This window comes from Puma concolor, chromosome C1 (genome assembly GCF_028749965.1).
Source record: "Puma concolor isolate L17-30 chromosome C1, mPumCon1.1.hap2, whole genome shotgun sequence".
Classification (NCBI taxonomy): Eukaryota; Metazoa; Chordata; class Mammalia; order Carnivora; family Felidae; genus Puma; species Puma concolor.
The window spans coordinates 141,171,908-141,190,879 of NC_141674.1; the positions used below are offsets into that span (position 1 = coordinate 141,171,908).

At 39.4% G+C, this 18,972-nt stretch overlaps 1 protein-coding gene across 4 annotated transcripts in view; it reads left to right on the forward strand.

Annotated features, from left to right (window-relative positions):
* Nucleotides 1–5,444, forward strand: part of LYPD6 (LY6/PLAUR domain containing 6) — a 123,633-nt gene extending 118,189 nt beyond the window's left edge. For 3 of the 4 annotated variants that reach the window (XM_086718553.1, XM_086718552.1, XM_025912349.2), the window contains 2 exons: nt 387–517; nt 2,457–5,444. In XM_086718553.1, the coding sequence (XP_086574679.1) occupies nt 387–517; nt 2,457–2,624 (299 nt within the window). In that variant the 3' untranslated portion in view covers nt 2,625–5,444. Of the gene's footprint in view, nt 1–386; nt 543–2,456 lie in introns of all 4 variants that reach the window. The other variant, XM_086718554.1, reaches the window with a different exon arrangement.
* Nucleotides 5,445–18,972: the final 13,528 nt, after the last annotated feature.

Genomic DNA, 18,972 nt, shown 5'->3' on the forward strand with positions numbered 1-18,972 from the left:
TTTTTCACCCCTTTATCTTCCCCCAAATTTCTGATTCTCATATCCTAATCGTCCCTCCAGACCTCTCCTTCCCTAAAAATAAAAAGCAATACAGTGGCAAAATTTGTTGAAAGGCAAATTTGTTGAAAGGCACTATATCTTGGTTTATGAGGATGACGACGGGCCAAGAGACCAATATTCTTCAGAAGGCTCTCTTCCTACCATGGTGAAGCGCATCTCTCCAAGGACGTCTATGGGATTGGACGTAAACTCAATACAGTGTACATCTCATGTGCTGTTAAATCTCTTCAGGACTTGTAATGTTGACTCTTCTGTTGTTTCGCTTCCAGGCAGGTCGGGTTAACATTTCCCATCTCAATTGAAACATATTTTTTCTCTGTTGACAGAGACCAGATACTGCTACACTCAGCATACAATGGAAGTCACAGGAAACAGCATCTCTGTCACCAAACGCTGCGTTCCACTGGAAGAGTGCTTGTCTACTGGCTGCAGAGATTCTGAGCATGAAGGCCACAAGGTGTGGGCAACAAAGCAAGTGACCGGTACAGCATAGTTAGTCTTCCTCCACCACAGATGTGCGCCCATGCTCATGAGCCAATTCCCACTCCCTGGTGTAACCTGGCTTTTGAGTACTTTTATACCATTATGAGAAGATTCTCCTTTCCTGTTTGCTCTAAAAGAATAAAAATGTACAGCAGAGCATAGGAAAACCGGTTTAATTATGTAAACACAACACCAAGAGGATATTGAAAGTTGTAATCCCTTCCTTTCCTCAGAAGAAAGTAGTAAAGCCACTGGAAGGAAGAGGAATGAGGGATCAGTTACATCCTCACGATAAAGCATTGCAGATGTAGCAACAATTCATTCAGCTGAGGATGGCCACGGCAGTTGAGCATCAATAATTATCTGTGAAGTGAGGCTCATGTCTTTATTGGAATGCTGATTTGGGGACGGTATCCATTGGCTCCTGAATAATTTGATTAGGTGATCAGAGAACCATCTCCTTGTGGGTTGGCTCCCTCTTAAACTCTATCTGGTGCCTATATGGAAGCACTCAGTATAAAGTGAACTTCAAGTGCAGCCCTGAAGGAGAATATAAAGAACCAGAGAAATGCAGCCTGACTTGTGGTTGGAGTGGAGAATGCCCCCGACTCTCCTGCTGATGGTTCAGAGCTGGCTCCACATATAATCTTGTATATCAGGCAGGCCTTGGCCTTTATTTGGAGTTAGCTCACTTCTCCCCATCAGGCTGCCTTCCTGGTGTCAGAAGCAACTTCTACTCTCAGTACCCTGGAGCGGCACGTTTAGTAGGGGCTTCAAGAAGACACCTAATTTTCAAGCAACTTGTGAAATACAGTAAGAATTAAATTTTAAAATATAGTATACCAACTTGATCCTGGTTTGAAATATAAAAGCTATGTTCAAGGGTTTTACCTACCTCTCACCCCACTCCCAGAAAGCTAGGCTCTCAGGCCTTATTGTGCTGCTTTACCATGGATCAAGTTAAAGATCAGAGAAGTAACATCATGTGCAAAGGTCACACAGCTGGTAATTCTGTCTGACAGAATTCAAACTCACTTCTGACCTTCAGTTTCTCTCCTCAACATTATAATGTCTCCCTAGCCCATGTCAACTGTGACAAGACTCAAATCCCTGCAAGATAATGACTGAATAGGATATTTGCCATCAGACAATTTTTCAAATATTATGGTGCATATGGGCCACTCGAGGATCTTGTTAAAATGCAGATTCTGATTCACTAAATTTGGGGCAAGGTTTGAGATTCTGCATTTCTAATGGGCTCCAGGTGATGTGGAAGCTGCTAATCTGTACTTTGTGTAGCCATGGCCCCAAGTAATTTCTGTCAACAATCCTTTAGATTTCTTTCTTTCTTATGGTCCATGAATAAAGTTGGATAAAGCAGGAGTAATTGCATTAATGCAAACCCTTCAAACTTTAACTCACCCACAAGAATGGTGATAATTGTATGGACAGTTCTAATGAAAGCAAATAGTTCAGTTTAAGTTGGGTTGTTTCCACTTCATGTACACTGTGAAAATTTGGCAAGTGAAAGTTTACCCTCTGAACAGCTTCCCCAAGTAGTCAGAAAGGGTTTCTTTGAGATAGGAGGGTATTAGAATCCCCATTACCCAGATGGAAAAGCTGAGACCTAGGAAGGTTATAAAACCATGTAATAAGCATGTGATGGGATGTCAAAAGCAGAACTCATGTTCCTGGAAGCTGAGTCCAGGGTTTTTTTTTTTTTTTTTGGCCACATTGCTTCCAGATGAAATCTCATCCCACTTCCTTAAATGCAGGGTCGGTGCCTCTTTTGTAGAATAGGTCACTTTCATTTCAGTCTTACTGTGAGGGAGACAGTTCCTTCCAAAGTCCCTGCCTCCTTCCAAGATCTGCTAGCTTCTCATCACCCTTCTGTTTCTCTTCCTTTCTTTCAGGTCTGCACTTCCTGTTGTGAAGGAAATATCTGTAACTTGCCACTCCCCCGAAATGAAACCGATGCCACATTTGCCACAACATCACCCATAAATCAGACAAATGGGCACCCACACTGCATGTCAGTGATCGTGTCCTGCTTGTGGGTGTGGTTGGGACTCACATTATAGCAGCTCAAAGACACCATGTATAGTAGCAATCCATGGGGATCTCCATGGTCCATAGTCATGCATGAGTCGTTGGCTTGACAATAGTTACACATGGGAAACCACAACACTCACAGATGTCTTCACAGCCAAGCATCGCCATTTACCATGAGGAACAAGCGTTGTGTCAGTGTAGTCATTTCAAGTCCAAGACCTCATCAAAGCCAGCCTGCCCCCAAAATAGACCCTGAGTCGTATACCACGAACCTTTCTTTTCACTCCAGGAAATAGTTCTGCATTTATTGATGTCTGAGTCTCTTTATTTGGAATACATGCATGAGCCACAAGAGGTCCTGGGACCCTTGAGATGTTAGATGATATGTTATGTGGACATGCACAGATGTGTGTGCTTCAGGAAAAAGGTAAAGACCACTGGTTTGGATATGACTTTATTTATAGCTTTAGAATTTTAAAACTTTGATTCCAAAAGGAACAGACTGTTTCCTTGGAGACTGACTGAGTCCCTAAAAAAGTAGTATGCAGTTGTCCAATTTAATTTTCCCAACATTTTTCTCCCAGTGGTGGGAATCCTATTCCCTCTGCTCTCTGTGGGAAATAAAAGGCAATCATAAATTTGTTGTATAGGGGGAGGGCTAGCTGGAGAAAGATTTTTCCCAACTTAATGGAACTATTATCCATAAAGTACCTTGCATAGCCTTGCATTAAAATTGGTGAGATTGACCTTGATTGGGCACCTCATTGTGCTCCATGAGATCCTGGGTTCTACCTGGGCCAAAGGGTATCCAAAGAGTCCCAAAGCAGGATGGAGTTTTCTCCAGTCATGGGTCTATTCAGGCATAGATAATCTAAGGAGAGAGAGGATATCAGAATGAAAGGAAAGAGACATGTGCAGGTTGACCCGAGTTCACCGCGAGGGCCCAATCAGTAGCTTAGTCAGATTGTCCTTCTGCACTTCATACTGCCAGAGAGCCCTCGGGGTTCTTCCTCTTTCAAATCCTCAGTGACTTTAGGGAGAAGGTTCTACACTACATTATCTCAAGACTGATAGGGAAGGAAGACATAATATCCTAGAATGAGAAGGAGGTAAGCCAGTTGGGTGATGGTGAGACTAGTAAGGAGACCCAGGGGGAGTTTTTCTTTTAGGTGATTGCTTTTGAAGTAGATGGTAAAATTTTTGCCATCCTTCCTGTATTTTTTGGCCTGAGTTACAACTTTTTCTTCTTCCTTGTAAATCATTTATACAATATTTATTTTTGTATGGGGTAACTAGAAACTAAAATATATTGTAAAATATTCTTTATTCTAAACAAAATGACTGAATTAGAATACTTATTTTTCAACAGTGGTAGAGCCTGTAATATATGTTTGTTGAAGGTTATCTATAATACTTGCACCAGTGTTGAAAAATATTAACTTATGTTTGAGCAAGAGTAATGTGTTGGCCTCAAGGGTTTCACTCATTGTTTTGTCAGTGGTGTTGTCCCAGAAATATTCAGGTGGTGACGATCACTGGTATGAGTTTCTCTGCAGGGTTATGGGGCATATTTTCATGAAATTTGGTGGAGCCATTGCTGATAAACAGGAGAGCATTGTCAGGGTCCATCTGCCCTGCACTGGAAAATGTCTGTGGCTCATAAAAAAATGAGGCCCCCTCAGGGATTACCAAATATGAACTGAGAGCGGTAACTCTGATACAAAATAATCTAAATTGCATCAAATGGCCTTAAATCAGAGTTTGGTAGGCTTATCAATACTTTGCTTATAACTGGGGTGAGAGAAGTAGAGGGAGAGAAAGCAAGATATTTACTAAGCACCTCTTATGTGGCAGGCACTATGCTAAGCACTTTATATATGTATGTATGTATTAAGTCCTGTAAAACCTGCAAGCACCCTGAAAGGAATATTACTAGTATTTTCACTTTACAGATGAAGGTACTAAGGCTCTAAGAAGCTCAATAACATGAAGCCTTTTCCTCCCTATTTAAGTTATATAGGTTGAGATGGGATTGAAGAGTGCAGGGACAATGGAATTACCACCCCTAGGAAAACTTCCAGACCTGACCATGGGAATTTGACCCTCTGATCATGTGGAGTTTGTCTAGTCCTGCCTCTGCAGGATGCCATTTGTGTGGGTCCCCTAGATGGTGTTTTTTCTTTAAGGGGTGGAGGTACAGCTTCCTAGTTCATTCCTCTTGCTAAAAGAGGTAACAGGTCAATTGCTATAATTGCTAGAAATGCTTTAAGACAGTGAAAACTTGATGTTGTACATATCTACAAGTACCATTTTTTGTGCATGGCCACTCTCCACTGATACCTGCCAAGTACTGCATGCAATTTGAGTGAGAGACAGAATCCAAATGCTGGTTCTTAATCATAAAGCGACCACTCCAGAGCTTCCCTGTCTGGTGTGCAGGGACCAAGTCCACAGTGATGTGAACTCATCTGCCACCTGGGGGATCACTGCAAACTCTACACAGATTTGACTGCATGCACCTTGAGTGCCTGTCAGAATGGCTGACGTTTCATTCTCTTGAAAGAAAGTGGTTGGCTCACCTTCCCCAGCCTCAAGAAGCCAAGGAAGGGCCATTCGTGTGGAAGGCCCAGGACTGGTCATCCATCTGACTTTTATACCACATTAAACTTTCCCTCAAATCCCACCATTGGTGACGGCTTGAAGTGCAAACAGCCATGATGTGTACATTAACCTATGTGCCACTTATTTATTTTCAGACTCCCCATAGCATTCATGTCAATAGAGATTAATGCCTAAATTTTGTAAATATTGTACATTTTGTAAATCAATGAATAAAGGTTTTAAGTGTATCTCATCAGGCTCCTCCCTGTAAGTGTACATGTCAATCAATGATTAAGGCATTCAGGTTATGTATAAGGCGTAGGGCTTAGGATCACAGGGAACTTCCTTCCAAGAGCACATTTTCTCATTGTACAGACAAGACATACACGCATGAAAAGATACAAGACAATTCACTCATGCCAAATGATTCATGTAGACAGTAAGTGCTGCAGAAAATCAAAGAGGGAAAGATTACCAGACTTTTTAATCAGGTCTACAGTTTCCCTAGAGCGTTTTCTTTGTTAAATCAGGAAAAATAAAAGTGTGTGTGTGTGTGTGTGTGTGTGTGTGTGTGTTGTGTGTGTGTGTGTGTATCTAAATACTACCCCATTAACTCTTAATTTTTAAATCTCATTTGTTCTGTTAGTGATGATCCAATAGAAAGTGTTTTTCCTTGATGGTTTCTTCTGCAACAAGAAACAAACTTTTGAATAGTATAAATGTTTATCTATACAGTGAATTTATTTTATTTTTCCTAGTAAAATTATAGATACTGAAAGTGGTCTTAGAAATCTTCAGCTTGTTTGTGGTCTCTGGTTATTCTATTCTATTTATTTATTTATTTACTTATTTATTTATCTATTTATATTTTTTAATTGAGGCATGTTGACATATATCATTTTATTAGTTTCATGTGTGAAACATAATGATTTGACATTTGTATACATTGTGCAATGGCCACCATAATTCTAGTCAATATCTATTACCTTACATAGTTCTAAATGTTTTTTCTTCTGATAAGAACCTTTAAGATTTACTCTCTTAGTATCTTTCAAATATGCAGTACAGTATTATTAACTATAGTCACTATGCTGTACAATCCCATGACTTTGTTTTTTGTAACTAGAAGCTTGACCTTTAGACCACCTTCACCCATTTCTTCCCTGCTCCTCCACCTTTGGCAACCACCAATCTATTCTCTGTATCTATGAGCTTGCTTTTTTTTATTTGTTTTATTTTTTTTAATTTGTTTTTCAGATTCCACATATAAGTGAAATCATCTAGTATTTGTCTTTCTCTGACTTATTTCACTTAGCATAATACCCTCAAGTTCCTTTCATGTTGTCACACATAGCAACATTTTTTATGGGTGTCCTTATTTTTCAGTGGGTGCATAATACCACATTATATACACACACACACACACACACACACACACACATATATATATATCTTCTTTATTCAGTTATGCATTAATGGACACTAAAGCTGTTTCCATATTTTAGCTATTATAAATAAAGCTTCAATTATCATGGCAGGGGGCACATAGATCTTTTGGAATTAGTGTTTTTATTTTCTTTGGGTAAATACCCAGCAGTGGAATTGCTGTATCATGTAGTTGTATTTTTAATTTTTTTGAGGAACCTCCATACCGTTTTCCATGATGGCTGCACCAGTTTATATTCCCACCAACAGTGCACAAGTGTTTGCTTTTCTCTACATCCTCACCAACATGTGTTATTTCTTGTCTTTTTTATAATAGCCATTCTGAGAGTTGCCAAATTGGTATCTCATTGTAGTTTTGACTTGCATTTCCCTGATGATTAGTGATGTTGAGCATCTTTTCATGTGTCTGTTGGTCATCTGTATATTTTTTATGTAAACATGTCTATTCAGGTCCTGTGCCCAATTTTTAATCAGATTGTTTTTTTGGTGTCAAGTTGTACACGTTATTTTTTTTTTTTTTTTTTTTTTTTTTTGTTTTTTTTTTTTGTTTTTTTTTTTTTTTATATATGAAATTTATTGTCAAATTGGTTTCCATACAACACCCAGTGCTCATCCCAAAAGGTGCCCTCCTCAGTACCCATCACCCACCCTCTCCTCCCTCCCACCCCCATCAACCCTTAGTTTGTTCTCAGTTCTCAACAGTCTCTTATGCTTTGGCTCTCTCCCACTCTAACCTCTTTTTTTTTTTTTTTTGTTCCCCTCCCCCATGGGTTTCTCTTAAGTTTCTCAGGATCCACATAAGAGTGAAACCATATGGTATCTGTCTTTCTCTGTATGGCTTATTTCACTTAGCATCACACTCTCCAGTTCCATCCACGTTGCTACAAAAGGCCATATTTCATTTTTTCTCATTGCCACGTAGTACTCCATTGTGTATATAAACCACAATTTCTTTATCCATTCATCAGTTGATGGACATTTAGGCTCTTTCCATAATTTGGCTATTGTTGAGAGTGCTGCTATGAACATTGGGGTACAAGTGCCCCTATGCATCAGTACTCCTGTGTCCCTTGGATAAATTCCTAGCAGTGCTATTGCTGGGTCATAGGGTAGGTCTATTTTTAATTTTCTGAGGAACCTCCACACTGCTTTCCAGAGCGGCTGCACCAATTTGCATTCCCACCAACAGTGCAAGAGGGTTCCCGTTTCTCCACATCCTCTCCAGCATCTATAGTCTCCTGATTTGTTCATTTTGGCCACTCTGACTGGCGTGAGGTGATATCTGAGTGTGGTTTTGATTTGTATTTCCCTGATAAGGAGCGACGCTGAACATCTTTTCATGTGCCTGTTGGCCATCCGGATGTCTTCTTTAGAGAAGTGTCTATTCATGTTTTCTGCCCATTTCTTCACTGGGTTATTTGCTTTTCGGGTGTGGAGTTTGGTGAGCTCTTTATAGATTTTGGAGACTAGCCCTTTGTCCGATATGTCATTTGCAAATATCTTTTCCCATTCCGTTGGTTGCCTTTTAGTTTTGTTGGTTGTTTCCTTTGCTGTGCAGAAGCTTTTTATCTTCATAAGGTCCCAGTAATTCACTTTTGCTTTTAATTCCCTTGCCTTTGGGGATGTGTCGAGTAAGAGATTGCTACGGCTGAGGTCAGAGAGGTCTTTTCCTGCTTTCTCCTCTAAGGTTTTGATGGTTTCCTGTCTCACATTCAGGTCCTTGATCCATTTTGAGTTTATTTTTGTGAATGGTGTGAGAAAGTGGTCTAGTTTCAACCTTCTGCATGTTGCTGTCCAGTTCTCCCAGCACCATTTGTTAAAGAGACTGTCTTTTTTCCATTGGATGTTCTTTCCTGCTTTGTCAAAGATGAGTTGGCCATACGTTTGTGGGTCTAGTTCTGGGGTTTCTATTCTATTCCATTGGTCTCTGTGTCTGTTTTTGTGCCAATACCATGCTGTCTTGATGATGACAGCTTTGTAGTAGAGGCTAAAGTCTGGGATTGTGATGCCTCCTGCTTTGGTCTTCTTCTTCAAAATTACTTTGGCTATTCGGGGCCTTTTGTGGTTCCATATGAATTTTAGGATTGCTTGTTCTAGTTTCGAGAAGAATGCTGGTGCAATTTTGATTGGGATTGCATTGAATGTGTAGATAGCTTTGGGTAGTATTGACATTTTGATAATATTTATTCTTCCAATCCATGAGCAGGGAATGTCTTTCCATTTCTTTAAATCTTCTTCAATTACCTTCATAAGCTTTCTATAGTTTTCAGCATACAGATCCTTTACATCTTTGGTTAGATTTATTCCTAGGTATTTTATGCTTCTTGGTGCAATTGTGAATGGGATCAGTTTCTTTATTTGTCTTTCTGTTGCTTCATTGTTAGTGTATAAGAATGCAACTGATTTCTGTACATTGATTTTGTATCCTGCAACTTTGCTGAATTCATGTATCAGTTCTAGCAGACTTTTGGTGGAGTCTATCGGATTTTCCATGTATAATATCATGTCATCTGCAAAGAGCGAAAGCTTGACTTCATCTTTGCCAATTTTGACGCCTTTGATTTCCTTTTGTTGTCTGATTGCTGTTGCTAGAACTTCCAGCACTATGTTAAACAACAGCGGTGAGAGTGGGCATCCCTGTCGTGTTCCTGATCTCAGGGAAAAAGCTCTCAGTTTTTCCCCGTTGAGGATGATGTTAGCTGTGGGCTTTTCATAAATGGCTTTTATGATCTTTAAGTATGTTCCTTCTATCCCGACTTTCTCAAGAGTTTTTATTAAGAAAGGGTGCTGGATTTTGTCGAAGGCCTTTTCTGCATCGATTGACAGGATCATATGGTTTTTCTCCTTTTTTTTGTTAATGTGATGTATCACGTTGATTGATTTGCGAATGTTGAACCAGCCCTGCATCCCAGGAATGAATCCCACTTGATCATGGTGAATAATTCTTTTTATATGCCGTTGAATTCGATTTGCTAGTATCTTATTGAGAATTTTTGCATCCATATTCATCAGGGATATTGGCCTGTAGTTCTCTTTTTTTACTGGGTCTCTGTCTGGTTTAGGAATCAAAGTCATACTGGCTTCATAGAATGAGTCTGGAAGTTTTCCTTCCCTTTCTATTTCTTGGAATAGCTTGAGAAGGATAGGTATTATCTCTGCTTTAAACGTCTGGTAGAACTCCCCTGGGAAGCCATCTGGTCCTGGACTCTTATTTGTTGGGAGATTTTTGATAACCGATTCAATTTCTTCGCTGGTGATGGGTCTGTTCAAGCTTTCTATTTCCTCCTGATTGAGTTTTGGAAGAGTGTGGGTGTTCAGGAATTTGTCCATTTCTTCCAGGTTGTCCAATTTGTTGGCATATAATTTTTCATAGTATTCCCTGATAATTGTTTGTATCTCTGAGGGATTGGTTGTAATAATTCCATTTTCATTCATGATTTTATCTATTTGGGTCATCTCCCTTTTCTTTTTGAGAAGCCTGGCTAGAGGTTTGTCAATTTTGTTTATTTTTTCAAAAAACCAACTCTTGGTTTCGTTGATCTGCTCTACAGTTTTTTTAGATTCTATATTGTTTATTTCTGCTCTGATCTTTATTATTTCTCTTCTTCTGCTGGGTTTAGGCTGCCTTTGCTGTTCTGCTTCTAGTTCCTTTAGGTGTGCTGTTAGATTTTGTATTTGGGATTTTTCTTGTTTCTTGAGATAGGCCTGGATTGCAATGTATTTTCCTCTCAGGACTGCCTTCGCTGCGTCCCAAAGCGTTTGGATTGTTGTATTTTCATTTTCGTTTGTTTCCATATATTTTTTAATTTCTTCTCTAATTGCCTGGTTGACCCACTCATTCGTTAGTAGGGTGTTCTTTAACCTCCATGCTTTTGGAGGTTTTCCAGACTTTTTTCTGTGGTTGATTTCAAGCTTCATAGCATTGTGGTCTGAAAGTATGCATGGTATGATTTCAATTCTTGTAAACTTATGAAGGGCTGTTTTATGACCCAGCATATGATCTATCTTGGAGAATGTTCCATGTGCACTCGAGAAGAAAGTATATTCTGTTGCTTTGGGATGCAGAGTTCTAAATATATCTGTCAAGTCCATCTGATCCAATGTCTCATTCAGGGCCCTTGTTTCTTTATTGACCGTGTGTCTAGTTGATCTATCCATTTCTGTAAGTGGGGTGTTAAAGTCCCCTGCAATTACCACATTCTTATCAATAAGGTTGCTTATGTTTATGAGTAATTGTTTTATATATTTGGGCGCTCCGGTATTCGGTGCATAGACATTTATAATTGTTAGCTCTTCCTGATGGATAGACCCTGTCACTATTATATAATGTCCTTCTTCATCTCTTGTTACAGCCTTTAATTTAAAGTCTAGTTTGTCTGATATAAGGATGGCTACTCCAGCTTTCTTTTGGCTTCCAGTAGCATGATAAATAGATCTCCATCCCCTCACTCTCAATCTAAAGGTGTCCTCAGGTCTAAAATGAGTCTCTTGTAGACAGCAAATAGATGGGTCTTGTTTTTTTATCCATTCTGATACCCTAAGTCTTTTGGTTGGCGCATTTAATCCATTTACATTCAGTGTTATTATAGAAAGGTATGGGTTTAGAGTCATTGTGATGTCTGTATGTTTTATGCTTGTAGTGATGTCTCTGGTACTTTGTCTCACAGGGTCCCCCTTAGGATCTCTTGTAGGGCTGGTTTAGTGGTGACAAATTCCTTCAGTTTTTGTTTGTTTGGGAAGACCTTTATCTCTCCTTCGATTCTAAATGACAGACTTGCTGGATAAAGGATTCTCGGCTGCATATTTTTTCTGTCTAGCACACTGAAAATCTCGTGCCAATTCTTTCTGGCCTGCCAAGTTTCAAAAGAGAGATCAGTCACGAGTCTTATAGGTCTCCCTTTATATGTGAGGGCACGTTTACCCCTTGCTGCTTTCAGAATTTTCTCTTTATCCTTGTATTTTGCCAGTTTCACTATGATATGTCGTGCAGAAGATCGATTCAAGTTACGTCTGAAGGGAGTTCTCTGTGCCTCTTGGATTTCAATGCCTTTTTCCTTCCCCAGTTCAGGGAAGTTCTCAGCTATTATTTCTTCAAGTACCCCTTCAGCACCTTTCCCTCTCTCTTCCTCCTCTGGGATACCAATAATGCGTATATTATTTCTTTTTAGTGTATCACTTAGTTCTCTAATTTTCCCCTCGTACTCCTGGATTTTTTTATCTCTCTTTTTCTCAGCTTCCTCTTTTTCCATAACTTTATCTTCTAGTTCACCTATTCTCTCCTCTGCCTCTTCAATCCGAGCTGTGGTGGTTTCCATTTTGTTATGCATTTCGTTTAAAGCGTTTTTCAGCTCCTCGTGACTGTTCCTTAGTCCCTTGATCTCTGTAGCAAGAGATTCTCTGCTGTCCGCTATACTGTTTTCAAGCCCAGCGATTAATTTTATGACTATTATTCTAAATTCACTTTCTGTTATATTATTTAAATCCTTTTTGATCAGCTCATTAGCTGTTGTTATTTCCTGGAGATTCTTCTGAGGGGAATTCTTCCGCTTGGTCATTTTGGATAGTCCCTGGCGTGGTGAGGACCTGCAGGGCACTTCCCCTGTGCTGTGGTGTATAACTGGAGTTGGTGGGCGGAGCCGCAGTCAGACCTGATGTCTGCCCCCAGCCCACCGCTGTGTCCACAGTCAGACTGGTGCGTGCCTTCTCTTCCCCTCTCCTATGGGCGGGATTCACTGTGGGGTGGGGTGGCCTTTCTGGGCTACTTGCAGACTGCCAGGCTTGTGATGCTGGGGATCTGGCGTCTTAGCTGGGGTGGGTAGGCAAGGTGCACAGGGGCAGGAGGGGCAGGCTTAGCTTGCTTCTCCTTAGGTGATCCTCTTCAGGAGGGGCCCTGTGGCAGCAGGAGGGAGTCAGATCCGCTGCCGGAGGTTTGGCTCCGCAGAAGCGCAGAGTTGGGTGTTTGCGCGGAGCGAGCAAGTTCCCTGGCAGGAACTGGTTCTCTTTGGGATTTTCGCTGGGGGATGGGCGGGGGAGATGGCGCTGGCGAGCGCCTTTGTTCCCCACCAAACTGAGCTCTGTCGTCCGGGAGCTCAGCAGCTCTCCTTCCCTTTGTCCTCCAGCCTTCCCGCTTTCTGAGCAGAGCTGTTAACTTACGACCTCCCAGACGCTAAGTCGCGCTTGCTGTCGGAACACAGTCCGTCAGTCCCCTCCGCTTTTTGCAAGCCAGACTCGGGGTCTCTGCTTGGCCGGCGAGCCGCCCCTCCGCCCCGGCTCCCTCCCGCCAGTCCGTGGAGCGCGCACCGCCTCGCCGCCCTTCCTACCCTCTTCTGTGGGCCTCTCGTCTGCGCTTGGCTCCGGCGACTCCGTTCTGCTAATCCTCTGGTGGTTTTCTGGGTTATTTAGGCAGGTGTAGGTGGAATCTAAGTGATCAGCAGGACGCGCGGTGAGCCCAGCGTCCTCCTACGCCGCCATCTTCCTAGCCCCACCACCTGTACACGTTATTTATATGTTTTGGATATTAACATCCATTATTGGAAATACCATTTGCAAATAGCTTCTCCCATTCCATAGGCTGCCTTTTCATATGTTGATGGCTTTGTTCACTGTGCAGATGCTTCTTAGCTCGAAGTAGTCCCTACTGTTTATTTTTGCTTTTGTTGCCCTTGCCTGAAGAGATGGTTCCAAAAATTTATTGTTCAGACTGATGTCCAAGAGTTTATTGCCTATGTTTCCTTTTAGTTTTATGGTTGGGGCCTTACATTTAGTTATTTAATCCATTTTGAGTTTATTTTTGTGTAGGGAGTGAGACTGTGGTCTAGCTCTATTCTTTGGCATATAGCTGTCCAGTTTTCCTAGCACCATTAATTGAAGAGACTGTCTATTCTCCATAATATATTCTTGCCTCCTTTCTTATAGATTAATTGACCATATAAGCATGCATTTATTTCTGGGCTCTCTGTTCTGTTCCATTGATTTATGTGTGTATTTTTATGCCAAAACTACACCATTTTGATTACTATAGCTTTGAAATCAGGGGCATGATGTCTCCAACTTTGTTCTTCTTTCTCAAAATTGCTTTTACTGTTGAAGGTCTTTTGTAGTTCCATACAAATTTTAGGATTGTATGTTTTATTTCTATGAAAAAGGTCATTGGAGTTTTGATAGAGATTGCATTGACTCTGTAGATTGCTTTGGGTAGTATAGACATTTCAACATTGTTAATTTTTCCAATTCATGAGCACAGAATATCTTTCCTTTTCTGTGTGTCTTTAATTTCTTTTATTAATGTTTTGTAGTTTTCTTTTTTTTTTTTTTTTATGTCTTATAGTTTTATGTGTAGGTCTTTCACCTCTTTGATTAAGTTTATTCCTAGGTATTTTATTCTTTTTGATGCAATTGTAAGTGGGATTGTTTTCTTAATTTCTCTTTCTGATAGTTCATTATTAGTGTATAGAAATGTAATGGGGCGGGGGTGAGGTGGGGTGGGGGCGGCGCCTGGGTGGCTTAGTCGGTTGGGCGTCTAACTTCCGCTCAGGTCATGATCCCATGGTTTGTGAATTGAGACCCCACATCAGGCTCTGTGCTGACAGAGCCTGCTTTGGATTATGTGTCTCCCTCTCTCTCTGCCCCTCTCCATTCATGCTGTGTATCTCTCTCCTTCAGATATAAATAAACATTAAAAAAAGAAAGAAAGAAATGTAATAGGGATGCCTGGGTGGCTCAGTTGGTTAAGCATCCAACTCTTGATTTCAACTCAGGTCATAACCTCACGGTTTGTGGGTTCAAGCCCCGTGTTGGGCTCTGTGCTGACAGTGTGGAGCCTGTTTGGGATTTCCTCTCCCCCGCTGTCTCTTCTTCTCCCCGCTTATGCTCTCTCTCAAAATAGATAAATAAAATTTTTTAAAAATTAAGAAAAATAAATGTAACAGATTTTTGTATATTGATTTTGTATCCTGCAGCTTCACTGAAAATTGTTTTATTAGTTTTTTGGTGAAGTCTTCAGGGTTTTCTATATAGTATCATGTCATCTGCAAATAGTGACAGTTTTACTTCTTCCTAACCAATTTGGGTGGCTTTTATTTCTTTATCTTGCCTAATTGCTCTAGCCTGGACTCCCAGTACTGTGTTGAATAAAAATGGGGAGAGTGTACACCCTTGTCTTGTTCCTGATCTTAGAGTCTCAGGTTTCAGCTCTTCAACAGTCAGTATAATTTTAGCTATGAGCTTGTCATATACAGCCTTCATTATATCAAATTACATTCCTTCTCTACACACTTCGTTGAGAGTTTTTATCAAAGAGAGATGTTGAATTTTGTCAAAAGCTTTTTCTGTATCTGTTGAGATGATCGTATGATTTTTGTTGTTTATTTTGTTAATGTGGGGCCTCATATTGGTTGGTTTGTGGATGTTGATCCATTCTTGCATCCCCGGAATAAATCCCACTTGATACTGGTATGTGATCCTTTTAATGTATTGTTGAGTTTGGTTTGCTAATATTTTGTTGAGGACTTTTGCATCTTTGTTCATCAAAGAAATTGGCCTATAATTTTATCTTCTTGTGGTGTCCTGGTCTGAATCTGATATCAGGGTAAGGCTGGCCTCATAAAATGAATTTGGAAGCATTTCTTCTGTTTTTTATGAGTTTGAGAAGGATTGGTATCAGTTCCTCTTTGAATATTTGATAGAATTCACCAGTGAAATCATCTGGTCCTAAACTTTTGTTTGTTGGTAGGTTTCTGATTTCTTATTTAATCTCCTTACTATTAATCATTCTGTTCAGATTTTCTCTACATTTATGATATAGTCTCACTAGGTTATATGTTTCTAGTAATTTATCTATTTCTTCTAGATTGTCAAATTTGTTGGTGTATAATTATTCATAGTAGTCTCTTATGGCCCTTTGTATTTCTGTGATATTAGCTATAATTTCTCCTCTTCATTTCTGATTTCATTTATTCGAATCCTCTCTTTTTTCCTTGGTGAGTCTAGCTAAAGTTTTGTCAGTTTTGTTTAGCTTTTCAAAGAACAGCTTTTGCGTTCCATTAATTTGTTCTATTGTCTTGTTAGTCTCAATTTCATTTATTTCTCACTGATCTTTGTTATTTCCTCCTTTTACTGACTTTGGCTTTTTGTTTGTTTTGTTTTGTTTTTGTTTCTTCTTTTTCTAGTTCCTTGAGGTACAAGATTAGGGTTTTTTTGTTTTTTGTTTTTTCTTGTTTCTTGAGGTAGGTAGGCTTTTATTTCTGTGAGTATCCCTCTTCAAAATAATTTTCTGGCTATATTTCCATTTTAATTTGACTTAAAGTATTTCTGATTTCTCTTGTGATTCCACCTTTGGCACATTGGTTGCCCAGTAGCATGTGGTTATTTATCTCTACATTTTTGTGGCCTTTCAAGGTTTCTTCTTGTAATTGATTTCTAGCACTATAATTGGAAAAAAATACTCGATATGATTTCAATCTTCTTCACTTATTTAGACTTTCTTTGTGACCTAACATATGATATATCCTGGAGAATGTTCCATGTGCACTTGAGAAGAATGTGTTTTCTATTGCTTTTGGATGGAATGTTCTGGATATATCTGTTAAGTCCATCTTGTCTAATGTGTTGTTTAAGGCCAATGTTTTCTTGTTGATTTTCTGTCTGAGTAACTATCCATTGATTTAAGTTGAGTATATTAAAGCCCCCCTACTATTACTATATTGCTGTATAATTGTTTCTTTAGATCTATTAATATTTGCTTTATGTATATATAAGTGCTTCTATGTTGAGTGCATAATTATTTACAAATGTCATATCCTTTTGTTAGATTGACCCCTTCATCATTATGACATGCCCTTCTTTGTCTCTTATTACCGTCTTTATTTTAAAGCCTATTTTGCCCGATATAAATATTGCTGCCCCAGCTTTCTTCTGGTTTCCATTTACATGGAATGTCTTTTTCATCCCTTCCCTTTCAGTCTGTGTGTGTTCTTACATATGAAGTAAGTCTCATAGGCAGTATATACATGGGTGTTATTTTTTTGTTCATTCCGTTGGATTTTTTGTATCATTCAGCCATTCTGTCTTTTGACTTCAGAATTTAGTTCATTTACATTTAAATTAATTAAATGCCATTTTGTTTATTGCTTTCTGGCTCTTTTGTAATTCCTCTCTGCAGTTTCTTCTTCTTTTGCTCTCTTTCATTGTGTTTTGGTGATTTTATTTAGTGGTAACTTAGATTCCTTTTTCCTTATATTTTGTGTATCTACTGTAGGATTTTGCTTTGTGGTTACCATGAGGCCTACACATATCTATAACAGTGCATTTTAAGTTGGTAACAACTTAAAGTTTGATCACATTCTGAAGTTCTACATTTTTATTCCCTGCCGCCACACCACATTTTATGTTTTTGATGTCACATTTTACATTGTCTTCTTATGCATTCCTTAACTAATTATTATAGTTAGAGTTACTTTTACTTCTTTGATCTTTTAACTTTCATACTAACTGTATAAATGATTAATCCACAATCTTTACAATATATTTATCTTTACAGTGAGAGTTAGTCTTTCATATGTTTCATATGTTTCATATGTTTTCTTGTTACTAATTTGTGTTCTTTCCTTTCAGCTTAAAGAAGCCCTTTTAACATTTCTTGTAAGGTCAGGTTAGTGATAATGAATCCCTCTAGTTTTTTTGCTTATATAGAAAACTCTTTTATCTCTCCTTCAATTTGGATTGATATCTTTGCAAGGTATAGTATTTTGGGTTGGAAGTTTGTGTTTTTGTCAGGATTTTGAATATATCTTGTCACTACCTTCTGGCCTGCAAAGTTTCTGCTGAAAAATATGCTGATAGTCTTATGGATGTTCCTTGCATGTAATAAGTTGTTTTCCTCTTGCTGCTTTTAAAATTCTTTCCTTGTTTTTGACATTTTAACTATAACGTCTCTTTGGGTTAATCTCATTTAAAAGTTCTGGGTTTCCTGGATCTGGATGTGTTTTCTTCCCCAGGTTCGGGAATTTTACAGACATTATTTCTTTGAATAATTTTCTGCCCCTTTTTCTCTCTTCTCCTTCTGGGACCTTGCAATGCAAATGTTGGTCAGCTTGGTGTTGTTTCACAGTCCCTTAAACTATCTTGACTTTTTTTCTTTTTTCTTTTCCTCTTTTTCTGTTCTCCTCTACTTTGATTGGGTGAATTCTACTGCCTTGTTTTCTAGTTCACTGATCCTTTCTTCTGATTCATCCAGTCTGTTGTTCAACCTCTCTAGTGTATTTTCTAGTTCAATTATTGTATTCTTTGGCTCTGTGACTTCTGTTTGTACTTTTTTTTAGTACTTTATTATATTTTCTATCTCTTTGTTGAAGTTCTCATTGTGTTCATCAGTGAGCATCATTATGACCATTACTTTGAACTCTTTGTGAGATAAATTACTTTTCTCTCTTTCGTTAAGCTTTTCTCCCCTAAGGCTTTATCTTGTTCCTTTGTCTGGACGTATTTCTCTGTTTCTTCAGTTTGCTTGACTTTGTGTTGTTTCTATGCATTAGATGAAACAACCACTTCTCCCAGTCTTGAAGTAGTGGCCTTGTGTAGGAGATGAACCTTGTTAAACTCTGCCCTAGCTCTTGGTTGTCTCTCAAGCTTCTGATTATCCAAGTAACCTATTATATTTTTAATAGCTCCCACTTTTTGAGGGTGAACCAAGACCTGTCAGTGTCCTAAAGGGAAAGATCTCAGTTAGCACCTAGCTTCAGGATAACTGGAAGCCAGACCCTAGGGGAGCAGCTTTTATAGTATGATAATATATACATTTTGGTAGGACTACAAGCATGAGCCCTACTGTCCACCAGGACAGGTAATCTGGAGGTGTCCCCTTAGGTGACAATCACAAAAATCAGGGGGCCAGAGAAGTGCATACATTTATTTCTGGGAGATACCAATGAGCAGGAGTAAGGTAGAGGAAGAACACAGAGAGGGCAGCCCCTGATCTACATTCCTTGCAAGCACCTCTGTACCCTCTAGATGTGTGCATTCCCGATGCCTGCCACTTAGGCCAAAGGTGAGGACAAGCAAAGAAGTCTCCACAGAAACCTGGGGGGTGTGCCTCAATTTGCTGTCAGTGCATTTCTCTGAGCATGTTAGCCTGCCAAGAACTGTCTCTCTGATTGTTGCAGTCCCATGAGACTCAGGAACACAAGCTACCCTGGCCACCAGAGCAAGGTGGTCAAGGGGCATTCCCTGGGTAGCAGACCACAAAAACTAGGGCACCATACATAAATTTTGGTTCTTTTTAAATACCCCATATTTTGACATTTTCAGGGAAATACATGTTTTCCTTAAAGTTAG